This window comes from Xenopus tropicalis, chromosome 1 (genome assembly GCF_000004195.4).
Source record: "Xenopus tropicalis strain Nigerian chromosome 1, UCB_Xtro_10.0, whole genome shotgun sequence".
Lineage (NCBI taxonomy): Eukaryota > Metazoa > Chordata > Amphibia > Anura > Pipidae > Xenopus > Xenopus tropicalis.
In genome coordinates this window covers 122,416,841-122,441,126 of record NC_030677.2, presented here as the reverse complement: position 1 = coordinate 122,441,126, position 24,286 = coordinate 122,416,841, and the positions used below count along the sequence as shown (strand labels likewise).

At 39.4% G+C, this 24,286-nt stretch overlaps 1 protein-coding gene across 2 annotated transcripts in view; it reads left to right on the top strand.

Annotated features, from left to right (window-relative positions):
- The first annotated feature begins 344 nt into the window (after positions 1-344).
- Positions 345-24,286, top strand: part of mob3b (MOB kinase activator 3B) — a 59,883-nt gene continuing 35,941 nt past the window's right edge. The window contains exons 1-2 of one of the 2 annotated variants that reach the window (XM_012962535.3): positions 345-581; positions 21,681-22,212. In XM_012962535.3, coding sequence (XP_012817989.1) covers positions 21,795-22,212 — 418 coding nt within the window. In that variant the 5' untranslated portion in view covers positions 345-581; positions 21,681-21,794. 2 annotated transcript variants of the gene reach the window in all.

Genomic DNA, 24,286 nt, shown 5'->3' with positions numbered 1-24,286 from the left:
GCATGGAAATTAAAATATTTCAGTAGCATTACTGTCTATGGTACAGTTTACACTTGCAACAGGTATTATTGGAGTCTTGCAATACACAGAAAAAATGACTAGTGAATTAAAAGTCTAAGTTGTGTTACTAGAAATAACTAACATTGCCGATATGGAAAGTGGTTTTCCAAAAAGCTTAAAGAAACGTATTTATATAATATTCTAGCCCCTGGTGATCCCAACTCAGCATAAAGCTTGGGGAAGGACAGTTCTGAAGTGGATTTGAAGCTCTCCGGGAGTGTAGGGGTTAGTCACACAGTCTGTCTGGCATCTGTTCCTTTATTACCAGAGGGTTTGCAAAAGTGAGAGTTACCAGCAGGGGGAGCCCGGCCTATCCCAAGCAAGGCTGCCTGCTCTGTGTGATGTGTGTAGGAAATTCCCAGTGGCTGCTCATGCTGGAGCTGCTCACACAGGATCCTGTGCCGGACTTGTCTCCTGCCCCCAGTCGTAACACTGAGCTGCGCTACTTCTGGCTGTCGGTTTGTGAGGCAGAAAGAATCGCTGGCGTCGCACTGTGGGAGAGCGGGATTCCCGGACGGCAGGTAATGACGGAGGGCAGACAGTTTGGCACAGGACTGGGAAAGTTTCACAAAGTGCAGATGCGGTTTGGGCCACTGGGACGTGTGTATTCGCATACTGACAGGGACTGTGCGGGTCTGTGCAGCAATTGGAGTTGTGTGTAGGCAGCAGCAAGCTGGCACCAGGGAGGGGAGTAGCACTGTGCCTCTCCTGCACATCGTGCCAACACACACACGTGGGATGGGAATCCTTGCCTGAAAGTTACAGGCTAAACCTTTTTTATATAAAGCTCAGTTTATGGCAATGCTTGTGGGCTACCAGAGAGGCAGGGGCTACCATTGGAAAGCCATTGTTACCATGGGGCCCTATCTGCAATATTTTGGGCCCCTTGTGCGATACTTAACAATACTAAATACCAAGTTTCAGGCCCCCCACACCAGTAAATGGTTGCACCCCTGTGGTCCTTGCTCTGAGAGAACAGGCAGCTCAGCACTACTGCCAGGACTAGGGAGCTGTGTCATTGCTCAGCTGGGCTTGGGAGTGGAGGGGTCACAGCTTGTCCATGAGACATCTGGAGTGAGGAGATGGGCTTGGTTTTTATCTCATCTGTACTGGGAGAATGGAGAGTGGCTGCAGTACTGCTTAATCAGCACATTTGCTTTCTGCGTTGGAAGTTGCTCTTCAGGTTGCACTACATATTGTTACTTTATCCATTTATTGTTTTGTGTCAGGATATTACAAGTTGCATCTAGATCTTTGTCGCTATATCAAATGCATAAACAGAGTTAGCCACAAATTAATATGAGGTTTCTTATTAAAGGGGATGTAACCTCAAAAATAAAACGTTACCTTATGAAAGATATGTAATGCAAAAATCAACAAAACTTAAACCTTTTAAGTGGGTTTTAAGTTATTTATAAATGTAATTTGTATTGAAAGCTGAATTTTACTTTCCCTTTCTGCACTGCTGATTGTGCACAATGTAGCAGAAACCAGCTCTCATCTAGCCAAGACTCCATTTCCCACCATGCCTTGCATATTTCTTGACAGGCCTGTTAATTACCTGCCATCTGCTACATTGTTTCTGAAGTCAGAAGCACAGGCAGAGAATAGAAAAGGACAGATACTGGCATTAATAGCAGTTACACATAACTTCAAATACTTTTTTAATTTGTAATCAATTTATGTTAGAAGGTTTTGAGTTTACATCCTCTTTAATATAAAGTCATGTATTTTTTTACTTTAGGATTTGCAGCAAAGCAATAGACCTGTTCTTATCACATTTCAAGGGAGCACCCTTGCAAAGGACATGAGACTGAAATCTGGCTTTTCCAGCTTTCCAAGGCCAACAGCTAGTGGGAGGGATTGACAGAGAGAATGTGTAAACTGTGTAAATTACAACCAAATGTTACTGGCACCCACCAGTAATCACTTACCTGATACCCAGGTCCGGTGCTCCTCTTAGCAGAAAACCGCACTGGCCTGGGGTCAGTGACCCCTATTCAAGAGCTATAAAGAGTCATAAAAGGAAGGCAAATAAAAAACCAAGATCAATTGACATGCTAAACGTTAACTGCATCATTTGTACTGCATATAGCCCCTCCTCTTGCCAGCACCATCATATTTTCCTAAAGTAAATAGCAGCTTTCACCTGGTGGCCATTTTTCCTCTGATACATAATCAGATACATTTAAATATGCAAACAACTTACATGCATAAACCCTTATTCAGTGTACATTTTATCAAGTATGCAGCCTCACACAGACACAACTGTCTTTGATAAAAGTTCTGCTTTGTTTGAGCTAAACTCAGGAGAGGAGGTTAGGAGAAAAAAATTGAAGCTGACAGCTAGAGCTGAGTTTCTATGGGAACCAGCAATGCCATCACTTCATTGGCTGCTTGACTGGAGGACGTGTTAAGTAATCTGAGCTTAGAACAGCTGAGCATGCCCAAAAGCCAGAAGTCAAAGCAAATTCCTGAGGGAGGGGGCTGAGTGGGTTGCAGGAGGAGAAGGAGGAGAGAAGGAAGTGATTATAGATGTTGCAGGCTTACTGTTAACCTCTGGACAACCCGTGTGGCAGGTATTGAAAGATGCCAAAGAGGCTGTTCTCTGATTAAATTTTTGTGTATGTGGATTACATGTCCTTTAAAGGTGAACCACTGCTTAAAAGCTACATATATTTTTACACCTGTAGGAATTTTTCTATGTCAACACTGGATGTCATAAAAACTTTCATACAGCAGATAAACTTATAAGAAATGGTGGCAGTGGCATAAGTTTATGTATCCATTAATAAGTTCCATTTAATTACTAGTGTGTGAAACTCACTGCCGGATATATAAAATGAACTTTCCCACTGTTAGCTTAATTTTAACAGTGCTTAAGTTTCCCCTGATATGAATCCCATAAACCCCAAAATAAGTTTGGTTTTTCATGAAACAAACATTACAGGGAAACCTCATTCTTCATGCTTGTAAAAGGAGATTGCCCCATAATGTTTGCAAATTGCTCACAAATTAGAGACCTTCTTCGATCTGTTTTTGCAGACCTGCACCCAACCAGTACCCAATAAACCCTGACTGGCAAATGCTTAACCACATCCTTTTGCCTCTCTGGATACACCAAACATGCCCCCCCCCCCCCCCCCCCAGGAAAAGCTTCACATGGTAAATTGTTTTTGACAGGATAAAGTAAACTACTAAGTAAATTACAGGTAAGAGGATTTTCAAGCATTGGAGTGTATCCTCGGCAAGCTTTTTCGGCTTGCTGAGAATACGTTCCGTGTGGCATTAGCCGTAGTCTCCACTCAGATCTCTGCCTTTATTATCTAACTTAAGGCTAATGCCACACGGGCGTATTCTTGGCAAGCCAAAAAACGCTTGCCAAGGATACGCCCCGCTACTGTAAATTCAGCCTACCTTGTCCCTGCACCCGAATGAATGGAATACACTCGGGTACAGGAACATGTAGCCGATATCTGCCAAACTTCATATTTTCGGTGGATATCGGCTCCATGTGCCTGCACCCAAGCGTATTTCATTCATTCAGGTGCAGGCACAGGTGGAGCGTATTCTCGGCAAGCGTTTTTCAGCTTGCCGAAAATACGCTCCATACATTACGTGTGGTATTAGCCTAAAGTAAACTCTTCATTGTTAATTGATGATTGGTTGCTACCAGCAACTACACTTGTACAGTTGATCAGCTATGCGAATAAATGAGCCTTCTTCATTTATATCCTCCTAATAAAGTCAGTACATGGAACTGTAAAACGAAAGTGAATTCTGTATTTCAGCCTGTGCTGGAATATATCTCTGCCTTAGCCTCGAGCATTTGTAAAAACACAATCCATAACATTCAGTTTCCAACACATGCAGTTTTTATTTTTTAGCACATTCATCCAGCAACTATGCGAAACCTGAACCATTATTAAATGGCTACTGAAAATGTAGCTTTGTAGGAACATGTTGAGTGGGAACCTGGAATTCGCAGGTTTTTTTTTTTTTTTATAAATATATGTCTTAGACTGCTGCTGCCTGTTTAAACTCCAGACATGCTGGTAATTAGTGAACATGGCCACTGTTCATGTTGGCTACTAGCACTGTGCAGATAAGAGTTAAGTGGGCAAGGCCAAAAGTACAAAGACTCTTTAAAATACGTAAAATCTTGGTAACCCTTGCAAATATTTGTCAGGAATAAACATACACTCATGTTCTTACTATTGTAAGTGGTGCTCCTGCTGTACCTATGTGAGAATAAGGAAAACAGATCAACCCTCTCTGTCTGTCACCAAATCCCATAGATATTATTGTTATTATTTATATAGTGCCATAGATTCCCACAGTGCTTTTCAGAGTAAAGGGACACACATACAAGACATAACAATTTATATTTACAAACATTAAACAAGATGTAGAATATATACCGGTATAAAGGAAACACGCTTTCCAAAAAACTCTTGGCCAGACCACTACTTAGAAATGCCAGCATCTTTAGATGGTTTACTAGTAATGCCATGATTAACTGGGAGCTCATTTGAATAATAACTGTTAGTATAATGCAGATGGCTAAATATTAAAACATTCAATTTTTAAGTTATGATAATTTACAAAACTTTTGCCCAAAAAGAGTACAATAAATAGAACTTTGAAAATGCATTCTGACTAATTTAATGAAAAATAGATATATTTTCATATTTTTTGCCATTACAAAGCACTTATTGAAATTGTTTTTTTTTTTAATTGAACATCCTCCCCCTCTTCCATTATAAAAAAGGCAATTTATTTAGAACATCTTATCTGCCTTTGAACAAACAAACCCCTCCCTAAGATCCAACCTTTGAGCATTTCATTATCAGAGGAAGGGCCAGAACTAGGGGTTAGTGATGTGCAGGCCGACACTTGCACAGTATTTGTAGGTCGCCAAGGGGTTCGGGCTGAGCTCGCGATTCCACCCTCCCCGCCTGCGACCTTACACTATTTATAGACCCGCACCTGCCCTGCCTCCTTCATGACATCACAGGTGGGTGGGCCAGGTGGAGATCTATAAATAAAGGTGCGTTTCCGGGCTGGCTTAGGATCAGGCGTGGGTCCAAAAACTGTCAACCCACACATCACTACTAGGGGTAGGCAGAAGAGGTATGTGTCTAGGATAAACATGTAAGGGAATTGTCGGCACATACCATTTCCTTCTGCATTACCCTAGTTTCGGCCCTAGGGGATGATGCACCCACTGCAGGAGGGTTCAGTGCATGAGAAAAGGCAAGCAGTCTCCCAGCTCATCCCTTGTGGAACTGGTTCCAGACACACTGGTTAGGGCGCACTGAACTTTTAATCGGGCACTTAGAAATAACAACTTGTGTATTCTGCTACTATGGGAAATTGGATGCAATTTAAAAATCAAATTACAATATTCTGAGATGAAAGGTATATCCACCATAGTTAAAACGCTCCAAAATTTATATTGTGAAGAAAACTCCCCTGGCAAGAGCTACATCACCCACATTAAGAGGAAACTCCCAGTGCAAGCAGCCATATTGAGGTACGAGTAATGTGCATAATGAATCTTCTAATTATGTGCATGCATGGGAAGTAGGATCAGAGGATGCACTGGCTGATCTTATGTCTTATGTGTGTGCTCTCTCCTAGTGTGGGTGATGTAGTTGTTGGGGTTTCTTTACAGAATACTATTCCACTACCTTCAACCAGAGTGTGGGCTCTACTAGACTGCACCACCGGGGGGAAACAACTTTAGTATAATAGGTGCCATTTAAAGTTTGCGCTACTTTTTTTTTAGGACTTTAGTCCTCAGGAAAATGTTCCCTCCACAGACTCTCTCATAAAAAGTCTGTATAGTATGTCTACTGTTTTTAAATTAGATTTTTCATAATTTTTCAGGTACAATATAGGAAATTGGGAAAAATACACCTTCTTTGAATTCCTAAAAAACCTATTTTACATTGATTTGTTAATATGCAAATAGTTAAGGGCTTATTTATCTATTTTTACATTTGTGAATTCGAGTTTGTTTATCTAAATCGAATAAACTCGCATAACAAATGCTCGCTTATTTATTTATTATTTGCTTAAACTCGTATGATTGAAAAAAATTCAATCTCGAATAAACTCGAAAACTTGACTTTCCCTAGGACAACTCCCATTGACGTCTATAGAAACTCACAAGCTTTTACATTTGAGTTTTGAGTTGCACTTAATAGATATCAGACATTCGAGTTTTTGAACCATAACTCGAATTCAAGGTTTTTTAGCACAACAAAACTCGAATTGTAAAAAAAAAAAATCAATCTCAACCTTTGATAAATCTCCTTATAGTTGCTTTAATACGCTGCCCAATAAGACACTGCCTTCTTGTAAGTTCTAAGTACAAATATTGCACAGGCTGAAAAACTAAGCTGTAGGTGACTGCGATATATACATCAAGGCTTTCTTGTCAGATTTCATCTAATGACCACAACTATGAACAGAATGTTAGTGAGGAGATCTTCATCTTCATTCTAGGAAACAAAAGGATCACTGGAATGTCTGGAATATACTAAAACAGCCATAAAGCATAAACTATTCTTTAACACGCAAATAAAATGATCACACAAAGCCCATGCTTTGAGCTTTCAAGCTCAATCAGGGAGCTTCACTACACTGTGGACAGAACAATAAAGGCAATGCCAGAGAGAGCAAAGTGGTGATCCATCTGGCACAGGTTCTTCTGCATCTGAGTTCCACACTGCTGCCATCCCAGCACTAAGTCCTTGCCAGGAAGCATAGAAAACATAGATACAATTTGGGAAAAAAGGGTTTAGGGAAAAAAAACTATTTCCTTATCATGTAAGAATGCAGAAGTTATTAAATTAATCCCTTACATCTGATATTTTTGGTGCCAAAAATCCTTAAAGAATGGTTATAATATTGAGAAATAATGTTTCTTTCCTGCCAGCAGAATTTGGCTAACCTTCCTATTTAAAGGGACAGTATACACCCTTTTCAGCATAAGTGAAATGAAAATGGATTATGCTAAAAATATTTTTTGTCTATTTCTTTTGTTATTTCTGACACCAAAGAAGAGAATGAATAAAGGGCGAGTAGGTACCAGAATAGGGGGTGCCTGCATACCCTCCCCCAGTCCGCCCCTCATAAGCACAGTACGGCCAAATGTTTGCACTTGATTTTTGCACTTTTTACCCTGCCTTGCATTAACTTAAAGACTTCTGCAATGTTTGAATATAAAAATATAGATATAAAAAAATTATTCAGGGCAGAGACCCAATCTCAATTCCATAAGTGTATTTTTGCATTGTAGCAGGATTTCTTAGAGGACACAGATTTGTTCTTTACAACCCAAAAATGTGTTATTTTAATTATTGTTGTCTAATGTAGTAAAAAAGCTCTGTTCTAAAGGACATCAACAACACCCTCTATAATCCGCAAGAGGATCCAGTTTGACGTTTGACCAGCCCATGGGTTAAAAATCCCTGCACTTCAGTCTCCTTTGTCTTTATTTAGTAGTCATATAGAACAAAGAAGAGTGATCAGCATGTCCACTCCAAGGTAACAACTGCATACCATGAAGATGGGACTGTGAGAATGCTATAGTGTGCATGCATCTCAGTACATCTGCATAGACCAGTGAGAGAGATCTAAGCTGTTTACTAGAATGAAACAACAGTCATAAACAAGAAAAAGCAATATAAGTGAACACAAAAGGCAGAGTCTTAATAGTGGAAATCTGTATTAGTGCAAGCCAGAAGGCATAAACCTCTTCATTGGTACCAATTTTAGGGTGTAGTTCTCTGGGGTCCCATATATTCTCAATACACCTCTGTAGTTCCCATTATTATGGCTCATATACACAGGCTTAACTTAGATGCTTCTTTACTTGAACTAATTATAAACACACAAAAATTGTGTGTAAGTAAACTGAAGCATTATATAAAACATAAAAAGACATTGTACAAGTGCATTATTTTGCACTTGTACAATGCATACAATTGTACATTCTGCATTATTTACAATAAATGTAAATACTCTGTATGTATGTAATATTGGATTTTTGACAAATGCAGGGGTTCAGAGAACAATGGGTTTCTGGCAATTAAATAGGCACTCAACTCTGACACAGGGAACAGATTGTATAATAACAATATTTATTGCATATATTGCTGTGTATTTTAAATATATTTTATGTAAGAGTCTTGGTTATAAATAGTGTTTTATCACATAGGTGTAAGTATGTACGTCACCTTTTTAGGATTCACTGCAGTGTATATATTCTAACACCCTAACTGAAATGGCTGAATGCTTAGCAGTTCCTTTAGAATTAGTGCTTGATGGCCTGTCTTCCCAAGACCTAAGCTGTGTTAACACAAGGCTATAGAGGGATAATATGACAGCTGTCAAGAGATTGGTGGTTACCAGCAGTGGGTGGAGTGGGCTTGACAACAATCATCTGATTCTTACTTTTGCATAGGGGCACAGTCAGCAGCTGTTGGGAGAATATGGCCTGACATTGTCTGGAGAACCATGCTAGTGTCTTGTCCTGATGGCAGATCAGGGACAGGCTATTGTACTGAGAAAAACAGAGGCAGATTATGCTAGGAATTCAAGCCCACGTCCCAGCCCAGCTGTTCTGTGTGACTTGAAGTTAGCCAAGACTATAAAGAAAAAAATGTGATAATCTTTTATTCATATATTCTACATACAATATCCATTAATCCATTAAATAAAGCAAAACAGTACTTTTCATACTATTCATGTCTCTCCCTCCTACAACTCAAACCTCAATGACAATGGAGCGAGAATGCACATGAACGTATATTAGCTTCTATGTAAATATGGAGCCCATATTAAGTTGGGGAGATAGCTTTGTTACCCAAGGTTTAACATGCCGTTAGTAACCATCTTTTAATTAATGTTTGTAGGATGAAATTTTACTGTTAAAAGTAATACTAACATGTTCCAGGTTCTAACAGAAAAATGCCAATATGCCTTAGTTAGGGGACACTAATTTAATCTTGTAAAACTAACACCCTGCCACTCCCACCATAACACTTGGGGCAACTTTGGAAGTAAAGGTGTTACTGTCCAACACAAGTATTTGACAGGAGTGGCTTTGGGAGCCAGGGTGTAAAACATTGAATTAGTGTACAGGTAGCATCTTAAAGACATTCTGGTCTTAACTAAAATTAACCAATCAAGGCACAGATTCAGGCAGGGCTGGGGAGATATTACAAACTGAAGGCACTGCAGAAATGAAGACTGATAAGAAGGATCTACAGGCTGTAAACTTTATCTAAGATCCACACCAACTCTGAACCTTTGCTGCAGATTTCATCCCACTCCCACAGGTAATATACTGTATATGTTCTAAAGTCAGTAGCTGAAATTAGTTTTTTGTCACCTGGCATCTATAATATCTATATAATATTTATATAATCACCCTTGCTCCAGTCCTAAATTAACTCTTTCGCTCCAAAAAAAAGCTAATTGTGCTTTTATATATATTTTATACAGAAAATAATAATAATCTGTGGCCAGCACACCCTTCAATGCTTTATCAAAAATTTATTGAAAATATATTGTTAAAACCGACGTTTCGTCCTCGTTGGGACCTTTCTCAAGGTCCCAATGAGGACCGAAACGTCGGTTTTAACAATATATTTTCAATAAATTTTTGATAAAGCATTGAAGGGTGTGCTGGCCACAGATGATTATTATTTTCTGTATATACATAATTTTGGCTATGCACCCCTCAGAATATTGAGCCTTGGAGTGCGGACACCATTTGGATTGATTTATATATATATATATATATTTATTTTTTCTTTTGCACTTAATTTTTTTCTCACTTTTGTCATTGTTTTGTTCATTTCTAGCTAGTTACATTGGATCCCTTATAAGACTGCATGGCTGAGAAACAAACCACTGTTGCGTATCAGTGCCAGTGCTATAGTGCAAGGGTATGCCTGAATATCTGCCATGAGAACCTGCTGCATCTCACTGCATATAATGTGCTGGTTTTGTAACTATAGACTGCATTTTACTGTATATAATGTGCCTGGGATATCAGTACCCACTGCCTTTCTCTATAAAACTAACTCAAACACACTTTTAAAGAAAAACTATACCCCCAAACAGTGTAGTTCTCTATAAACATATTGCATAAACAAGCTCAAATGTAAAACCCTGCTTCATCTAAATAAACTATTTTAATAAAAATATTCTTTTTTAGTAGTATGTGCTATTGGGTACACCATAACTAGAAAATTTCTGCCTCCTGGAAACATAGTATTCACAGAATACACAACCTGTACAGTACTACTATACATCCCAACATTTATATTATCAAAGGATGAACACATTTGACCATGCTCTATTCTACTCCAACCACACCCAGTTACAACCTGATCCACCCATACATCTATACTTACCTGTGGAGTCTCACCCCTTTTCAGGTTCACAATTTTGGACTGTCCTGCAAAAACAGGACCATACATCTCTTGGTAATCCTGATTTAGAAAGTCTAGAATCATAGACCTCAAAAGGGCAGGGCTTTGCAGAAAGTGGGTTAAGGTGTGCAGAGAAGCGAAGCCGCATACCTTACCGACTGAAGACTCTTCGGGTCTCTCCGCTGATACGAACTTGCTTGCATGTGCAGTTGAAGGTAGCAGGAAATCAGCTTCAGCTGCGCATGCACAAGTAGGTTAGGTGTCGGCAGTGAGACCCGAAGAGTCTTCAGTCGGTAAGAAGATGTCGACGAGATACGTGGCTGCGCTTCCCTGCATTTTTAGCTAGGGGTTAGCGATAGGGACAAAGTTTAAACTTAAAAACAATGCGATAAGGGAGAGGTGATGGGGGTCTAGGCAGTGATAGTTAAGGGTGCTTTTTGTGCCTGGGGTATAGTTCTCCTTTAAGCTGCATGTCTCAATTTCCCCAAGAGACCTGTTTATCTTATTAGTTACAGTTGTATCTAAGTGCAGGTGTTGAGTATTCTGGGCTCGTTGCCAAAAGCATACTTATCTAATTAAGTCTGAGAAACCTCCTTGAAAAGGAAAAAAGAGCGTTGGAAACATCATTAACACAACACATATTCATCCCTAAAACTTTGCAGGCAGTGAATTTGTGCAGTAGTGGAATAATAGCCTCTGGGAATGGATAGTGGCTATGCAGTAGTAGGTATAATGTGAGTGAAAAATGTTTCCCAGACCTGTGACCCTTTGTTATTTCACCCACCTGCAGCCGAAGGTCACTGGTTGAACAGTTCAACACTGTATAAATAATTAGACCATGCTAAGGTGCTCCTGTTCCACCCCATTTGCCTGCATAGATAGCCCTGGGGCCTTACTTTTGGTATGCAACCTGGATGGCTGAAAAGGGCAAACAGATGAAAGGAGCATAACATTTCATTTTACATTCCAAGATTTACTGTGCTGATATATTTTTTTAAAGGACACAGGAAGTCCTTTGTGGTTCTGTTGAACTTCCTTACCTATGAGCCTTGTTTATCAGCGGATGTAAAATGCAATTCACAGGTTTCTTAGGAAAAACATAACACCCATCTAACTGATGTATATATTAGTTAAATATATAACTGTATAAGTCCAAACATGAATACCCAGGCAAGCCCAGCCAGAGGTGAGGCATTAGGGCTCTGAATGCAATTGCAAAATTTCAGCAAAATTGTGCACATTTCAATGCCATTCACAAAGGTATACACACTCCTTGCCCAATTTTAAAGCTACTACCTCACGTAGTTTTTACACAGGCCAGGAATCAGCCCCTTATGGCACAGACAACAAAATTTCAGTTATGTTGGGTCTATATATTAAATTGCTTTTGGAAATTGAGAAATGCCTTTCAATATGTTCTGAATTCTTACCAATCGTGAGAGAAGGTTATAGGTGTTTGTATAAAGTTCCAATGTTTGCACAGAAAGCTGTGTAGCCTAAGGCAGCTCTGACATTCCAGGGCAGCAGTACAGATAGATGGTTTTCATGATCCAGGTGTAAGAGAAATAAATCAAGCCAAAAGACAGTTTAAGACATCTATGTGCGAATGCGATATACTTTATTTTAAGCATCACTTAGCTCAAAGATTCTCTACCCTACAGTTTAAAACTGACATGCATTTCCATTAATTGTGGTACCTCTTCACCAAGTCTTGACCCTGTTAAATCTAAGGTTTATAACTATTTTCCTGGAGCTACTCGAATTCAAGAGACATACAAAATGATTGTTACTGTAATGGTGGAGGAAAAATGACTATCATTACTTGTTCTCCAGACAATATTCTACTTTTTGTGTATTGACATAAGTAGAAGTTACTTCCAAAACTTGTGGATAACAGCCTGTTTAACTCATCTATTATTCTTGCAGAACATTTTTTGCCCTCATGTTATCAGTTCATTTGCAAACATTTCTAATAGACCAAGTAGGTCTGAAAGGTTGTGTCTATTATCAAGCTAGTAAAGCAGTAGCTTGATGAAAGACCAAATAAATCTGAAAGTTGCTGCTATCTAAATCATAGCCCATGTCCGATTAAAGGATTTTTAAGAGCTGTGACACACGGGGAGATTAGTCGTTGCACGACAAATCTTCCTTGTCGTGGGTGACTAATCTCCCCGTGTGTCACAGCCCTAAGGGCTCTGGCACACGGGGAGATTAGTCGCCCGCGACAAATCTCCCTTGTCACGGGCGACTAATCTCCCCGAACTACCATCCCACCGGCGAAAATGTAAGTTGCCCTAAGTAAGAGCCCTAAGAAGATTGATCTGGTTTGCTGTCTGTTAGAAATGTTTCTGAATGAACTGGTGGATGTGGCCACTGTGTGACGTGCACTGATTCTTAAGACTACACTTTGGGTGAGTGCTGACAACTTACAGCATGACATGACATGCTTGAGTTACTTGGTACTTTATGACCTATAATCAGTGCAGTTTGTTCTAAAGGGAAAATACAGTCCCATGAGCTTATTCAATTGGGCTTATGCAGAAAAGGTGCATAAACATTGTCTGCACTCCCTAAGCACTCCCTAATTGTCTGCACTCTCTAAGTAAATATTTTGTTTTTTTTACACAGACATACCTGAATTTACAAATGCAAAACATGATAGTCTATCTCTGTGCTATCAGGGACAAGTTCCCCACCCCATTTGATTCACAGTGTAATGAAACCTTCTCTCACTTTGTTTCATTGTAAAGTTGTTGATTCTAAGGTGGAATGGCATATGCATTGCTTCAGTTTTCTGAAGTCACCTGAAATTTCCTTGCGAGGCAACGTGGGGCGATGTGTATACCATCCCACTAGAGATTTACATTCTTGCCGGTGGGATGGCATGTCGGGGAGATTAGTTGCCCGCAATAGTGAAGAGTTATCGCGGGCGACTAATCTCCCTGTGTGCCACTGCCCTAAGGGTGAAGACACATTGAGCTACTAGTAGCAGCTACTTGTAGTGGCTTCTGAACTAGACAATGCAGATCATTTACTGATAGTTGTCTCTACGTGTGTTTTAGCAGATGCAATTCTCAGTATTGTCTATGGCAGGGTATTTTCTGGAGTTTAGTAGCCTTGAAAAAGTAGCTGCTACTTGTAGCCCAGTGTGTCTTCACCCTTAGGGCTCTGGTACACGGGGAGATTAGTCGCCCGCGGCCAATCTCCCCGAGTTGCCTTCCCCCTGCCATCCCACCGGCAAACATGTAAGTCGCCGGCGGGATGGCAGACGCGGCGGGGCAATATCGGGAAATCGCCGAAAAAGCCTCGCGAGTCTTTTTCGGCGATTTGCGCGAAATTGCGCCGCTGCGTCTGCCACCCCGCCGGCAACTTACATGTTCACCGGTGGGATGGCAGGGGGAAGGCAACTCGGGGAGATTAGTCGCCCGCGAGCAGGGAGTTTTGCCGCGGGCGACTAATCTCCTCGTGTACCAGAGCCCTTAGGGTGAAGACACATGGAGCTACTAGTAGCAGCTACTTGTTGTGGCTACTAAAACAGACAATGCTGATCATTTACTGATAATTGTTTCTATGTGCATTTTAGCAAAGACAATTCTCAGTATTGTCTATGGCAGGATATTTTCTGGCGTTTAGAAGCCATGAAAAAGTAGCTGCTACTAGTAGCTCAGTGTCTTCACACTGTAAGTCTCTTTGCAGTTCAGAAATTCTGTGCACTGCCAACTGTGGAAAACTCTGAGTACCAAAATGCATTTTTTGGGAGTGTTTTGTACCTTTTTACATAAGCCCACCTAAATGAGCTTATGTCATAAAGGGGTTATATGTTTCCCTTGAAGGTATGCTTGTAATAACAATTGTCTCTCCACCTGTTCAATATTATAATAATGAAAGGTATTAATGAAAAGTGCAAGGCATCACAGGCTTGCCCTTGCCCTGGCTGGTTTGAAAGGATTCAAAAGGTGCCAACCTTACTGCTTGCCCAAAGGTAAATGGTAATGACAGGGCCAGCTCCACCTCCTGATGATGTGCTCTGCAAGCAGCAGAGAGCAACTACCGGGAGCAGGGGGGGGGGTCAAGTGCTTGTTAAACGAGTACTAAGGGGAGGGCATTTTTGGCATTTGGTGCTTTAGCACTTGTACCCGAGAGTACATCAAGTGGCCCCTTATGTCTCTTTTCAGTACATGGGACTGTTTGTTCAAAAACAGGGACTGTTTGAGGGCATGTTGCCTTATAGCACAGTGATGCACAACCTTTGGGCTATATTGCCATTTGAGGTGACGCCCATGCCCATGGGGGGCCACTGCATTAGCACACTTCCTTGTGTTTGTGTGCCTTCTCCAGAGTACACGCCACAATTTTGAGAGATTAGACTGTAACTTCATGTAAACAAGAGGCCTAGTGATTTCTAAGGTTAAAGTGTGTGTATAGTTTGGGTCTGGGAGCTGTAAATGTGTTTGTCATGAAATACTTGGCGGCCACAGTATATTATGAAACCTTTGGGAGCCCAGTGTGCCGTAAACTGTTTGGGGCCACAGTGTTATGGAATGCATGGGGGCCATAGTGACATGTTATACATGGGGGCACAGACTGTACTTCTAAGCCAGAATTCTTTTGCTGTTTGTGAAAGAATATATGTTTCCAATATGTTTTCCCACTATGTTTTTATTCCTAATAATGGACTAGCTTAGAATTTCAGTAAACCACAAGCCTTTAGTCTGCTTTTTGATTATAATTATAGGGACGGGTCAAGAGCCCAGCTGAGTTTCTTGAAAGGATGAAAGCCTGTACTTTTGGAATATGTTTTATTGCAGCAAAAGGCCTATATTTCTTATGGAGTACCAGATGTGCACATGAGCATAACACTGTTCAAATGTAGGTCATATATCTTTAAAAGATCTACTTACTGAACTGCTTTAAGTTAAATTGTAAGAATATATTGAATGGAGCTGTCTGGGCTGCTGGCTTTGATCAGTTATCTATTTAAACACAAAAAGTAAAAAATCATTTCATAAAAGGACTGTGAAAAAAGTGGCTGTTAAAGAATTAATTCCAATTGTACTTTATACTTTTTACAGGGTAGTACCTATGCTGGAATAGTTTTGTAGTATCCCTCATAGGTTACAAGAAGAGCTAGGGAGGTGTACATTTATGATTAGCATTTGAATGATTGGAATTTTTCTTTTGACACATGCACTAATAAATGGGTTCTTCTGCATGTATCAAGGTATCGTGGTGCAAGTTCCCATCTTCATATTTTTTGCATAAAGGATTAAAACTGCACTCTGTGACTATAGTATAACCCATTTTTACAGGAATCTGGCAATCCCCAGAACATTGATTATTCAGTTTTGAAAGCTGCCGTAATAATTTGGAGAAATTCCAATATAAAATATAATTTTGTAATAGATGTAAATTCACCTCTTTGTAGGAACAATCATATTTCCCTTTTTAAAAGAATGCTTCATATCATGTAGATCAAAGAAAACCTTTTATATTGCCACGGTACAATCCTCTACTGCTTTTATATACCACAAACAGAGCTACTCCATGGATGAACTGTCATGTAAGGGCTCTGGCACACGGGGAGATTAGTCGCCCGCGACAAATCTCCCGTGTCTCAGGCGACTAATCTTCCCTAGTTGCCATCACCTGCAAAAGTGTAAGTCGCCGGTGGGATGGCACACGCGGCGGCACGATTTTAGTGAGATTGTGCAAGTTGCCTCGTGTGCCAGAGCCCTAATAGGTTGGATGTCTTCACACCTCTCCCCATTTTTGTCTCTTTTCATCTGGTTTGAAATTTGATATGGAAAGATGGTATCACATTAATGAAACATATAATTAAGGCTGGAGTAGATGCTGTTGCATCTGAAGGCTTTTGCATAACTACGCACCAAAAAAAATCATGTCAAATGTTACCGTCATGTTTAAAGAAGTAACAATAACAATAAAATTGTAGACTTACAGAAAAATTTCTTGACTTCTGTAGTCAGTGACCCCCATTTAAAAGATGGAGAGAGGTAGAAAAGACAGTTGCAAAAACTGTTCAATACTGAAGAGCAATAAAAAAAGTTGGTAAGAAGACTAAGACATCAAAACAAGTGACACAGCTAATACTGGACTTGTGCACATACTTGACTCCCTGCATACAAGGCTGACACGTATCAAAGAATTAGAGAATGAGAATTTGTGGAGGTAACTGATCAAACCCTGGCACTACGCACAGCATGAATGCAAGATACTTTCCTCTGACAGCTGAAATGAGCCAGAAAGCAGCCTCTTTTATCTTTTGGGCTTGATTCAGGTACATTTGAAGAGATCTATAAAAATGGATAGCTGCTTCCTTTTACACAGGAAAACTGAGACAAGCTAACCACAAAGTTTTGATTTGTTATTTCTGACAATAAGAGGCAGATGTGAGTTTAGAGCTTAATGCATAAAAACTCACCCATGTTCTATTCATTCCTAGAGGATTTTTAGAAACGTACGTATCAACAGGTGAAAGTTAGAGCTCATCATTTTTCAAAAATCCTATAAGAATGAATAGAACATGCGTGAGTTTTTATGTATTAAGCTCTAAACTCACATTTTGATAAATCTGTGAGAGGACAGAAATATAACATCACTTTCTTATAATATTTGGATAAACATATAATGAGCTGCTGATATTTGCATTCTTCATGTGTATCTTTGGGACATATATCACAGTGATTGTTTATATTTCTTAGCACAGAGCAGGACAAAGGACCTGATAAGAAAAAGATTTTTAAGTGCAAACATGTCAAAGCGCCTAATGAATATAAATATTCCTCTATGGTTCCATGGAAAATCTATATTTCTAGAGACTGTAAAGGGGATAAATTATTGCTCACCTGTGACTCGTGAACTTGAAGCAGTGCATGAAACATAAGAACTGCAGTCAGGAAGTACAAATATTGGCAGTGTGTTTTAAACTTATATACGCTGCCCTTGGGAGCTACTCCTCGGCTCTTCTTTATGATATGATGGAAAGGTACATATCATTTTCTTTGTATAATTATTTTTGTTCCAAGGCTCAAAGGGAAGGTGTTAGACCATAATGCTGTTTGCTCTTATCTCTCAACAGAACAGAAATACTCTATATCATAGCAGCAGAATGTTGTCAGGTCTAGACCCTCTTAGCAAAATGGTCAATGCCCTAGTGTATGGAAGAATAGGAGCAGCACTTATATTTCAAGCAGCAGTTTGAATTAAGAGTTTTAGAACTGGATTATTTAATAATTATTACAGGTATGGGATTCCTTATCCGGAAACCCGATATCCAGAAAGCTCCGAATTACGGAAAGCCTGTCTCCCATAGACCCCATTTTAATGAAATAATTCAGATTTTGAAAATTGATTTCCTTTTCCTCTGTATAAATAAAACAGTGCTTTGTATTTGATCCCAACTAAGATATAATTAATCCTTACTGGATGTAAAATAATCCTACTGGGTTTAATTAATGTTTTATTGATTTCTTAGTAGACTTAAGGTATGAAGATCCAAATTACAGAAAGACCCCTTATCCGGAATACCCTTGGTCCCGAGCATTCTGGATAACAGGTCCTATACCTGTACTTGGTTTGTGTATGTTTGAGAGAAAAGGTTTTGCCACAGTTGTTTTTATCCTCTGAATTCAGTTTTATTAGTGTAGCTGAGAAGAAATGAACCTAATCTTATTAAATTTTATTAAATGTAGATAATCACCCTCAGTTTGGCCAGTGAAAACCCCCACACATTATAGGGGTCATAGGCTTACAAATTTTAAGCCACAAGCATCTGACTGATACAGCCAGACATACAAGAATAATCAGCCAAAGAGACATCTGTACTATGCCCACTTGCCCTGGCCTATTTGGTCAAAATGACTAAAGAGCCTTTCCAGCTAACCTAGTATGTGACTAAGCCCACCTTTCATTGTAACACTCATCAGCAATATCAACTTAACCTAAGTAGCAGCATCAAGAAGCAAGTAAAAACCAGAAATTAGAAGATTCAGCTTTGTTGGTGTACCTTCTAGATAGTCATGGAATATTTTTATATTCTCATTTTTCATAATCATACACATTCTCAGCATTCTTTCTGACACTATTCACTGATCACCTTGTACCCAGAGAAAATAATAATATTAAACAGGCATTAATGATTTGTATTGTGCATCTTCATAGGGAGCTGACGTGACGTGGTAGAGCAGGCTACTTAATGACCGTATTACAGTATCCCACATGCTCCATAGGATTACTCTGCACTTGCCTACTGCATGCCTAGTGCCTGTTTTTTAATGTGGTACTAACTAGTACAGGTATGGGATCCCTTATCCAGAAACCCCTTATCCAGAAAGTTCCAAATTACGGAAAGGCCATCTCCCATAGACTCAATAAGCAAATAATTCTAATTTTTAAAAATTATTTTCCTTTTTCTCTGTAATTATAAAACAGTACCTTGTACTTGATCCCAACTAAGATACAATGAATCCTTATTGGGGGCAAAACAAGCCTACTGGATTTATTCAATATTTAAATGATTTTTAGCAGAGTTAAGTTATGGAGATCCAAATTACGGAAAGATCCTTTATCCGGAAAACCCAAGGTCCCGAGCATTCTGGATAACAGGTCCCATACCTGTAGTTTGACATGAAAGCCAAGGAAAACATGTAATATAAAGCTAATTGGTGTCCATGGTAGTACTGGTATGGGATCAGTTATCCGGAAACCCATTATCCAGAAAGTTCCGAATTACGGGAAGGTTATCCCCCATAGACTCCATTATAACCAAATAATTCTAATTTTTAAAAATGATTTCCCTTTTCTCTGTAATGATAAAACAGTACTTGTAATTGATCCCAGCTAAGATATTATTAATCCTTATTGGAAGAAAAACACTCCTATTGGGGTTATTTAATGTTTAAATAATCTTTTAGTAGACATAAGGTGTGGAGATCCAAATTACTGAAAGATCCCTGGGAAAACCCCAGGTCCCAAATATTCTGGATAAGGGGTCCATACCTATACTACATCTGAAAATGAAATTGTCTCTATAAATCTCAGTACAAAAATGAAAAGAACTTAAATAATATAGAATATAGAGCTCATACCATTATATGTTAGCACTGTGTATAAAAACTTGTGCACAGATGCTTATGTTAGTAATTTCTTTAAGGAAATGGTAGCTGATTTATAAACGTAGGGCTGAAGTACACAAGTGCTGCAGTCAATACCAATTAATCAGCAACTGGGTTTAAACAGTCTATTACAAATTTGAAAATAAAAACGCCAAGACCTGATTGGTTGCTTTGGCAGCCACCTTGTTCACTTTAGCACCTATGTTCATTAATTAGCCCCAGAATATTTTCAGTGCTGTTTAGATGCATTGGTTTTGCAGTCCTTGCTTCAAGGATGGAAGTTTCTGCATATAATCCATGCATGTAGCAATTATATCATTTTTAGTATGTGTATGGTGGCCCACCAGTCCCAACTGGAGTATGGATAGTGGTCAGTTAGAACATTTCTTTTAGAGATGCACCATGTTGGCCAGAACATGGTGGTGCTTTAGCAGATGAGAAAGTGCTTTCTGCAGTTCTGTTTTCATTGGATAACCAAACATTGGGAACAGTAGAAAGGTAGCCATACTGTGTATCACCCCTCATACATTCTCTGTTAATTCAGCCCCTGGACTGATTTATTGGAGCGCATACTCGATTGACCCTTGTATGGTAGTCTTAAGAGAAACTGTACCTACTGTATTTATAAAAAGGTTCTTTTTTCCAAATTTTCTCTCAGACAAAAGATTAGCTAATGCTAGCATACTGGCAGTGCCTACAGTTATGAATAAAGTCAAGCATACAGCGAAAGAATGTTGTTTGCACACAGACAGTTATTGAATTCACCCCACTTTACTGTGGGTATGAGCCTGTTACCAGTGGCATAAATAGAAGCTTCTGGGCCTAACAGCAATATTTACAGGCCTAATAAACTTTATCAATAAGATTTTTTTTTATAACCAATATTAAAATTTCTTAACAGTTGGTGCACATATGGGTCCTGTAAACCTCATTAGCCTACCAGCCATCACAGGGTGTTTCTTTCACTATAACTACACCAACTAAATTGGCAGACCTTACACCCCTTGGCTAAACCTACTCTAATAAGCCTCTAAAAGCTGCTAAGGGATCAACATTTTTCACAGATTATAATGATTTTTTTTGTTATTACACATACAGACACTGCTACTTTGTCTTGATTTCTTGTCTGAAATACTTAAGGCCCGTTACTGTTTTTCTGCAGATTCTTCGCATTTACCAGCAAGGCATATGTGTAGAATATATTTGTGTACACTAAACATCCTGCTTTTCAGAGTGCCCCAGTTGGAGACTCCTGACTGTGCACATTCCTAACAATCTCATGGGTTTCATTAACACCTCCTGAACAAATACATCTCAGTTCTTGTTTAAATCAATGATAACCTTGATTTTCCTAGTTTGCCTTAATAAGTTATCTTGGCAATGGAAAAACATTGTTATCTATCCTGTGACCATGAGTCATGTAATCTGGAAGTTTCTTATTTTCTAGTAACATTTATATTCGGCACCTGACCAAAAGTGATAGAATGCCATCAGGTAGCAATGAAATTCTGTTGTAGTATTGTTCTACATTAGAGTAACTATTTAAGCCCATCTTACTTATCTGCATATTAGATTTATTGGTTGTGTATTCAAATATGACCTAAACACAAACATGTGTCTGCTGGTTCCAGCAATGTCTGGTAGGTGCTTTGGAATTCAGCTTCCTTTGATTGCCATCTGTTGCCAGGAATGTAGCTGTTGAATGGGGCCCTTAGGCAAAACCTCAGCTGAATTGTGGATCTCATCCAAACAACCAGTTTACTCCACTGGAGGGACAATGATTCTGAAAGTTCTGAAATGATTCTGAAAGTTAACAACTAATAAGCCTAAATTCCAGGCCTAGCTTATTTATGACCTCCAAAACTAATCTAAAAAGTTGTTGTCTGCCTGCTAGTTGCTAGTGGTAGTACTAGTCAGATGGTTTAAAAATGGTACATTAAAATATTATTTGTGAGAAAATTCTCACAAATGTTTTATTATACTTACTGTAGAAGGATGAAGTCATGTTTCCTTGTTACTTTCTCTCTTTTAGACCATGAAGCCATTCATGCTTTCAATGGACAGTTGACTTGCCTAATCCAAGACCAGATCTTCAGATTGCAGCTTGCCCCCTGTTGTGTTTGCTTTCTGAAAGCATAACACAGAGATGTCAATAGGACTAAAGCAGGTTTTTAACAAGGACAAGACTTTTAGGCCTAAACGAAAGTTTGATCCTGGTACCCAAAGATTTGAACTCCATAAGCGGGCACAAGCTTCTTTGACCTCAGGTGTCGACCTAAAAGCTACAGTACAGCTGCCCACTGGAGAAGACCTTAATGACTGGGTAGCTGTACACGTGGTAGACTTTTTCAACAGGATTAACCTCATTTATGGAACTGTTTGTGACTTTTGTACAGAAAGGACCTGTCCTATTATGTCTGGAGGCCCAAAATATGAGTACCGGTGGCAAGATGATAACAGATACAAGAAGCCCACTGCCTTACCAGCACCACAGTATATGAATCTGCTCATGGACTGGATTGAGGTACAAATCAACAATGAAGATATATTTCCTACTAGTGTGGGTGAGTTTAAATTGCTCTGGTTTGCTTTACCGATAAGAATGTATGTACACACTTAACAAATAATGTACGAATTATTAATTCCCATAAACCGTTTATGGTCGCAGTGATTTATAAGAATGTATGAGGCAAATAACCTTTAGACTTTTAATTCTCAGAAAAGAAAGACCAAGTGGGCCATTTACTAAATGTTTTAAAATGACAATTATATAGCAATTGTAAAAGCTGACTCTTTATAGGCATCTTTGTTTCATGCTCTTACCTCTGTACTAAACATATATGACAGCTAGCATTTCAGTTTACCCAACAATGCAGAGCAAGTTGTTGTGGAAATAGACTATATTCTGTTTTACGTAGCACGTTGCATTTTTGGGTACACTGGATTCTGCTATCTGCTGTCAAACCTCTTGCAGAGCTTCTTCATCCTGAGTAAGTTATTTCACCATTTTGTACTGTGCCTGCTAAATGCAATATTTTGTTTTTATCTAATGTAATTCAAAATTCAAAAATAAGTTTAGTATTACATGAGCAACTCATGAGCAAGTCTCTGACATAAATGACCACCAATTAGCAACAAAAATAGCAAAAAATAAAAAAGCCTCACAATGGAATGTGTATAAGGAGTCTGCTTGTATACATGAATGTAGGCAGTAAACTTAATGGGCTTTTTCAACTAGCATTATTTTATTGGCCTATGCCCTAAAATTCCCTTATCAAGGTAAACAAAGCAATTACTTTCTTTTCCTGATCCCTGTAAATAATTGCCCTAAGCTAAACAGGAAAGCCCCTTACTCCTACAGAAAGGAACCTTGCTGCATTTCCAAGTCACTTTTGCTCCCTATGAGAAAATTAGATTATGGGACAAGTTCAGCTTGATGGCCTCCACATGTTACACCAGAGCCATAAGGGGGCAAGTGTTGTCTGTGTTGAAATGCATTATAAGTATTAAAATGCATTTTATGTGCTTTTTTTTTTTTTTTTAAAGCAAACATTAAAAATATATTTTTTTGCATGCACAGTGGCACATTGGTTACCATTGTTGGTGATTCCAGCCAGTACACTATGTATGAAATTGCATAGAGTTTGCTTGTGTGGGCATCCTCCCATATTCCTAGTTTGTCAAAACATGCATGTAGCTTTGTTTTTCTGAAGTTGCCCGAATTTTCCATGCAAGGCAACTTTGGGTGACTTCAGAACAACAAAGCAGCACATATGTGTTCCCACCAGTGTTTTACATTATTACCTGTGCGAAAGCATACTAATCTCCCAGTGCCAGTGCCCTAAGGAGATTTGTCGCCCACAGATTTATTTTGGGTAACTTATCTCCCTTGTTGGGGGCGACTAATCTCCCTGATATGCCATCCCACTGGCTTGAATATAAATAGCTGGCGGGATGGCATATGCGGCGCTGCGATTTCCCGAAATTGCGGAAGTTGCCTTGAGAGGAAACTTCTGGGATTTTGGGAAATCGCAACGTCGCATATGCCATCCTACCAGCGATTTACATTCAAGTCGGTGCAGGTACATGTAGCTGACATCTGGCAAAACATGTCGGCTACATGTGCCTGCACTGGAGCATATTCAATGCTTCACGGTTCAGGCACAAGTAAGAGGATTTTACAGTAGTGAGGAGTATTCTCAGCAAGCGTTTTTCAGCTTGCTGAGAATACACTACATATGGCGTTAGCCATAATCATTGTTTAGGCTAATGCCACACATAGCGTATTCTCGTCAAGCTGAAAAACGCTGTATACCTGCACCAACCCATGCTGATGAAGGGAGGGTTGTGTCCCCCGAAATGTTGATGGTGCACAGGTGGTCACAAGGGATGGGGTAAGATCCCCCACTGCATATTAATCAAGTGTGTGCACTCCCACATATTCGCTGCCCATCCAGCTCTCAAGGATAGGTGTCTCTGTCAGGAACCAACTATGTGAGGTATATATATCTGCATGCATGCAACTTATAAACAAGTGCTTTAATGAAAGGAAATTGTGCACCTTGCCTATATTATTCCACATGTGGGGAAACTGTGACTGAGGCATATTACCACCCATACAATTTATGTTGTTTAGTG